The sequence below is a fragment of the Myotis davidii genome, unplaced genomic scaffold (genome assembly GCF_000327345.1).
Source record: "Myotis davidii unplaced genomic scaffold, ASM32734v1 scaffold1134, whole genome shotgun sequence".
NCBI classification, from domain to species: Eukaryota; Metazoa; Chordata; class Mammalia; order Chiroptera; family Vespertilionidae; genus Myotis; species Myotis davidii.
Genome location: NW_006286229.1, coordinates 508,294 through 513,699, shown reverse-complemented (window position 1 = coordinate 513,699; position 5,406 = coordinate 508,294). Strand labels below are relative to the sequence as shown.

At 58.0% G+C, this 5,406-nt stretch overlaps 1 protein-coding gene across 2 annotated transcripts in view; it reads left to right on the top strand.

The window, feature by feature from the left end:
- MBD6 (methyl-CpG binding domain protein 6) overlaps positions 1–5,406 on the top strand; it is an 8,762-nt gene that overhangs the window by 1,851 nt on the left and 1,505 nt on the right. Inside the window, exons 2-10 of one of the 2 annotated variants that reach the window (XM_006757333.2) lie at positions 962–1,025; positions 1,177–1,313; positions 1,578–1,680; positions 1,815–1,977; positions 2,153–3,202; positions 3,382–4,043; positions 4,317–4,470; positions 4,650–4,819; positions 4,926–5,339. In XM_006757333.2, the coding sequence (XP_006757396.1) occupies positions 1,201–1,313; positions 1,578–1,680; positions 1,815–1,977; positions 2,153–3,202; positions 3,382–4,043; positions 4,317–4,470; positions 4,650–4,819; positions 4,926–5,339 (2,829 nt within the window). In that variant the 5' untranslated portion in view covers positions 962–1,025; positions 1,177–1,200. Of the gene's footprint in view, positions 1–961; positions 1,026–1,176; positions 1,314–1,577; positions 1,681–1,814; positions 1,978–2,152; positions 3,203–3,381; positions 4,044–4,316; positions 4,471–4,649; positions 4,820–4,925; positions 5,349–5,406 lie in introns of both variants that reach the window. The other variant, XM_015559785.1, reaches the window with a different exon arrangement.

Sequence of the window (5,406 nt, the reverse complement as noted above, 5' to 3'; positions counted from 1 at the left end):
CCCTCCCCTCCCCTCCAGTCCCTACCCTCTGCCCCCTCTGCGTCCTCTCGGCCCCTTTCCCTGGCCCCATCCTCACTCTCCCGCCCTCACCTGCCCCCACCGTTTCCCTCTCTTAACTGCTTGACTTTTGCCTTCTTCACCTCCCTCCCCTCAGTGCTTTGCCCACCCTCCGCCCGCCTTCTCCCCAAGTTCCTTCCTACTTCGTGCGCCTTCCCCTCCTCCCCAAGCGAAGGGAAGCAGGCTGGGTGACAGGGCGCCTTGTTATGAGAGGGAAAGTTTTGAAGCCACCCGTGTGGGGTAGGAGCGATGGTGAGGTTGGGGAGAGACTTGCAGGTTTGAGGGGCGGCCCCACATATTAGAGAAGAGCCCCTGTTGGAGCTAATTTGAAGTCTGTGGGTAGGAGGTGCTGAATCCCTTGCCTTAGGTTTGGAAGGAAATCAGGAGCTTCTCAGGATTCCGGGAGAAGACAGAGCTGTGATTCCAACCTTTCTTAAGACCCAAATGAACCAGATCAGCAATGGTGGGGGCGAGTTCTATTGGGTACCACCCGAACAAGCAGTTGGGCAATGGTCTGGTGACCTGTGGGGCAATCTGTACTTTTTATATGATCTCCCTGGGGGGTGGGGGAGGCAGCAGGGGCCAGACTCTCTGGGAAACCTCCTACTGGCCTGGCATTAGGGGAATCTGCCCACACTCCTGGATCAAGTCTTCTGTCTCTGACCGGACAAAAGGACCCTGCTCTTCATATGTCTAGGCTGTGATTCCTTGGCCCCTGAGAGTTGAGGCTTTGACCTAGGGATTGCATATGTAAAAGGTGGATTGTGGACTCAGCCAGCAGATCCCTGAGATTTTTATGGGCACTTACTTCATTAAGGATCTTTTCCTTGAGAGTATCTTGAACTGTTGTGCTCTCTTGAGTTGGGCAGATTCCTGACAGTCCCTTCGCTCTCCTGTCTTGCAGGTGTGGGCTAAGCTGGCGGCCCCGGCTTTAGACTGGACCCCACAATGTTTGCAGAGATGTTCAGGTAACCATGGTGGGTGAGATGGCAAAGGGTTCCCCCTCATTCAACCACCCAGCTCTCTAGGGTCTCCCTACAACCTTTGTCTTCCTGGAGTACTCCCTCAGGTACCCAGCCCAGTTTAATCCTCCTAATGCCCATGGATGTCTGTTATCAGGCACGTGGGAGCTGATTACACACAATGAATGGGGGCAATGAGAGCAGTGGAGCAGACAGACCTGGGGGCCCTGTGGCCACATCTGTCCCCATCGGCTGGCAGCGCTGTGTTCGTGAGGGTGCTGTGCTCTATATCAGGTATAGATTCTCAGTTCCCTGAATTGTATCCCCAGGCCCTTCAGTTGCCGGATTTCTGTCTCCCACCCTCCCTCTCCAAGCTCAGGTCTCTGGCACCCTGTCGCTCTCCTGCTCCTCCTCCCTCCTCAGCCTTTTTGCTGTCTCTCTGAATCTACTCTCCCTCTGCCCTTCCTAGGAAGGTGTTTGACTAAGGAACTGTCATTTAGGAGTGTCTCCTAATTCAGTGTCAACTAACCCCATACTCTCTGACCCTTCCTCTCCCAGCCCAAGTGGCACCGAGCTGTCTTCCTTGGAGCAAACCCGGAGCTACCTCCTCAGCGATGGGACCTGCAAGTGCGGTCTGGAGTGTCCACTCAATGTCCCCAAGGTCAGAGTGATGAGGGGTCCCTGCCAGAGAGTACAGGGATAAACCTAGAGACTTAATGCACATCACTGCCCATGGGAGCCTTTGTCACAGATCGCATCCCCTCAGGGTCCCTGTCCATGCCTTTTACCTCACAGGTTTTCAACTTTGACCCTTTGGCCCCGGTGACCCCGGGTGGGGCTGGGGTGGGGCCAGCATCAGAGGAAGACATGACCAAGCTGTGCAACCATCGAAGGAAAGCCGTTGCCATGGCAACCTTGTACCGCAGCATGGAGACCACCTGCTCACACTCTTCTCCTGGTGAGTCTCTACGTTATAGAGGAAAACAGGACAACTTAAAGGGCCTGGAAGAGGAATGATGGGAAGTTTTATGGGAGGGATCAGGAAGGATGGAGTGGAGGGCAGCTTGGTGAAAGGAGGGCACAGGGAGGTTGGGAATTTTTGAAGCTAACCCATCATTTCTCATTTATTGCAGGAGAGGGAGCGAGCCCCCAAATGTTCCACACTGTGTCCCCAGGGCCCCCCTCTACCCGCCCTCCCTGTAGAGTCCCTCCTACAACTCCACTTAATGGGGGTCCTGGCTCCCTTCCCCCAGAACCATCCTCAGTTCCACAGGCCTTTCCCCCTCTAGCAGGCCCTGGGGGGCTCTTCCCACCAAGGCTTCCTGATCCAGTCCCCTCTGGAGGCAGCGGCAGTCCCCGTTTCCTCCCAAGAGGCAATGCTCCCTCTCCAGCTCCACCTCCTCCACCTGCCATTAGCCTCAATGCCCCCTCATACAACTGGGGAGCACCCCTCCGATCCAGCCTGGTGCCCCCTGACTTGGGCTCTCTTCCAGCTCCTCATGCCTCCTCCTCGCCACCTTCAGATCCTCCTCTCTTCCACTGTAGTGATGCCTTAACACCCCCTCCTTTGCCCCCAAGCAATAATCTCCCTGCTCCCCGTGGTCCCCCTGGTCCTTCCACTCAACCACCAGTGTCTTCAGCCACTATGCACCTGCCCCTGGTCCTGGGACCCCAGGGAGGGGCCCCCATCGTGGAAGGCCCTGGGGCACCCCCCTTCCTTGCTAGCAGCCTACTTTCTGCAGCGGCCAAGGCACAGCGCCCCCCCCACCCCCCTCCCAGCACTTTACAGGGCCCGAGGCCCTGTGCCCCAGCACCCGCAGCTTCCCACTCAGCATCACCCCGTCCCACTCAGCGCCGTCCCCGCAGACCCCCAACTGTACTGCGACTGCTAGAAGGGGGAGGCCCTCAAGCCCCTAGACGGAGCCGTCCTCGTGCCCCTGCTCCTGTGCCCCAATCCTTTTCTCTCCCTGAGCCGTCCCAACCTATTCTCCCTTCTGTGCTGTCCCTTCTGGGACTCCCCACCCCTGGCTCTTCCCACTCTGATGGAAGCTTTAACCTTTTGGGGTCAGATGCACACCTTCCTCCTCCCCCAACCCTCTCCTCAGGGAGCCCTCCCCAGCCTAGGCACCCCCTCCTCTCCTCCCTGCCTGGGACCTCCAGTGGCAGCCTCAGCAGTGTGCCAGGTATGTAACTGAATGAGTGGTAGAGCCCTTCCCCCTGGGGTGGAAAAAGGCAGCCAAGGCATCTAGGGGAGAGTTTAGAACTCTTGGGCAGTTTTCTGGGTTGGGGACCGGGAGGTTGGGCTCTTTGGACACGGGGATAAAGAGTCTCCCTTGAGCTGAATTTTTCTTTTCCTTTACAGGTGCCCCTGCCCCGCCAGCTGCCTCCAAAGCCCCCCTCGTTCCCAGCCCTGTACTTCAAAGCCCATCTGAGGGACTGGGGATGGGGGCGAGCACCACCTGCCCTCTGCCTCCCCTGGCTGGTGGGGAGGCCTTCCCTTTCCCCAGCCCTGAGCAGGGCCTGGCACTGAGTGGAGCTGGCTTCCCAGGGATGCTAGGAGCCTTGCCTCTCCCTCTGAGTCTGGGGCAGCCTCCACCTTCGCCATTACTCAGCCACAGTTTGTTTGGCATGCTGGCTGGGGGAGGGGGACAACCGCCCCCTGAGCCCCTGCTACCCCCACCAGGGGGACCTGGCCCTCCCCTAGCCCCAGGCGAGCCTGAAGGGCCTTCACTTTTGGTGGCTTCCCTGCTTCCACCACCCCCTTCAGACCTCCTCTCACCCCCGCCTGCACCTCCCAGCAGCCTCCTAGCCTCTTTCCTGCCTCTTCTGGCCCTGGGCCCCTCAGCTGGGGAGGGGGAGGGGTCTGCAGAGGGAGCTGGAGGTCCCAGTGGGGAGACATTTTCAGGTTTAGGAGACCTGCCCCCGCTACTGTTTCCCCCACTTTCAGCCCCCCCTACCCTCATAGCTTTAAATTCTGCGCTGCTGGCTGCCAGCCTGGATCCCCCCTCTGGGACGTCCCCTCAGGTGAGGATAGGGGGTGGGACAGAACAAGAGGTAGAATCAGAAATGGGAGCTGGGGATCAAAGGCTTTCCGGTTTCTGCTGAGCTCCTCCTCAGGGCCTTTGGGGAAGGCTAGGTGCCTGGCTAAGGGTAGGACAGCCTAGGGGCTGGGTCTGTATTTAATAAGCGTGGCCTGCTTCACATGAGGCTTCCGATTGTGTATGTGAAAGCAGTCACATATACAAACGTGTGGACTACTTTACATATGTGTGTGTTATAAGCATTCTTTCTCCTTAGCCCTGTGTCCTGAGTGCCCCCCAACCTGGACCACCTACCTCCAGTGTCACCACGGCAACTACTGACCTGGGAGCCTCCTCTCTGGGCAAGGCCCCCTCCAACTCAGGGAGACCCCCCCAACTCCTTAGCCCTCTGCTGAGTGCCAGCCTGCTGGGTAAGTCTGAGGGCAGACTCTGGTATGGAAGAGAAGAAAAAAAGCAGTAAAAATTGGGAGGTGCAGGTGGATGAACTGGGGAAGAGTCTTTGACCACTGGGTAAAGCCTAAGAGAATAATAGGATTTGTTCAACTTAATTGGTTTGCCTAGGGAGACCCCTGACTTTATCATTCAACAGGTGATCTGTCTTCGCTGACCAGCAGCCCTGGAGCCCTCCCCAGCCTGTTGCAGCCTCCTGGCTCTCTTCTCTCTGGCCAGTTGGGGTTGCAGCTCCTCCCTGGGGGGGGAGCTCCTCCACCCCTCTCAGAGGCTTCTAGTCCCTTAGCCTGCCTGCTACAAAGTCTCCAGGTGAGGGTTTAGGGGTATGTTTGTCATGAGTTTTTCCCCAAACTGGAAATACGAGCATTCTGAGTTACAAAGCAGACTGACTGAGATTTTATTTTTTTGCCTGTAGATCCCTCCAGAGCAGCCAGAAGCCCCCCATCTGCCCCCTGAGAGCCCCACCTCAGCCCTAGAACCAGAGCCTGCTCGGCCTCCCCTCAGTGCCTTAGCCCCACCCCACAGTTCTCCCGACCCCCCAGTCCCTGAGCTGCTCACTGGGAGGGGGTCAGGGAAACGGGGCCGGAGGGGAGGAGGGGGACATAGGGGCATTAATGGTGAGGCCAGGCCAGGCCGGGGTCGAAAGCCTGGCAGCCGGCGGGAACCTGGCCGATTAGCCCTCAAGTGGGGGGCACGTGGAGGCTTCAATGGACAAATGGAACGGTCCCCCAAAAGGACCCACCATTGGCAGCATAATGGGGAACTGGCTGAAGGGGGTGCTGAGCCCAAGGATCCATCCCCTCCTGGGCCCCATTCTGAGGACCTTAAGGTGAGTGCAGTGATGAGGTCTGGCTGAAGGGCTCTGAGGAATGGCTGTAGCTGTTCTTCTCTTAACT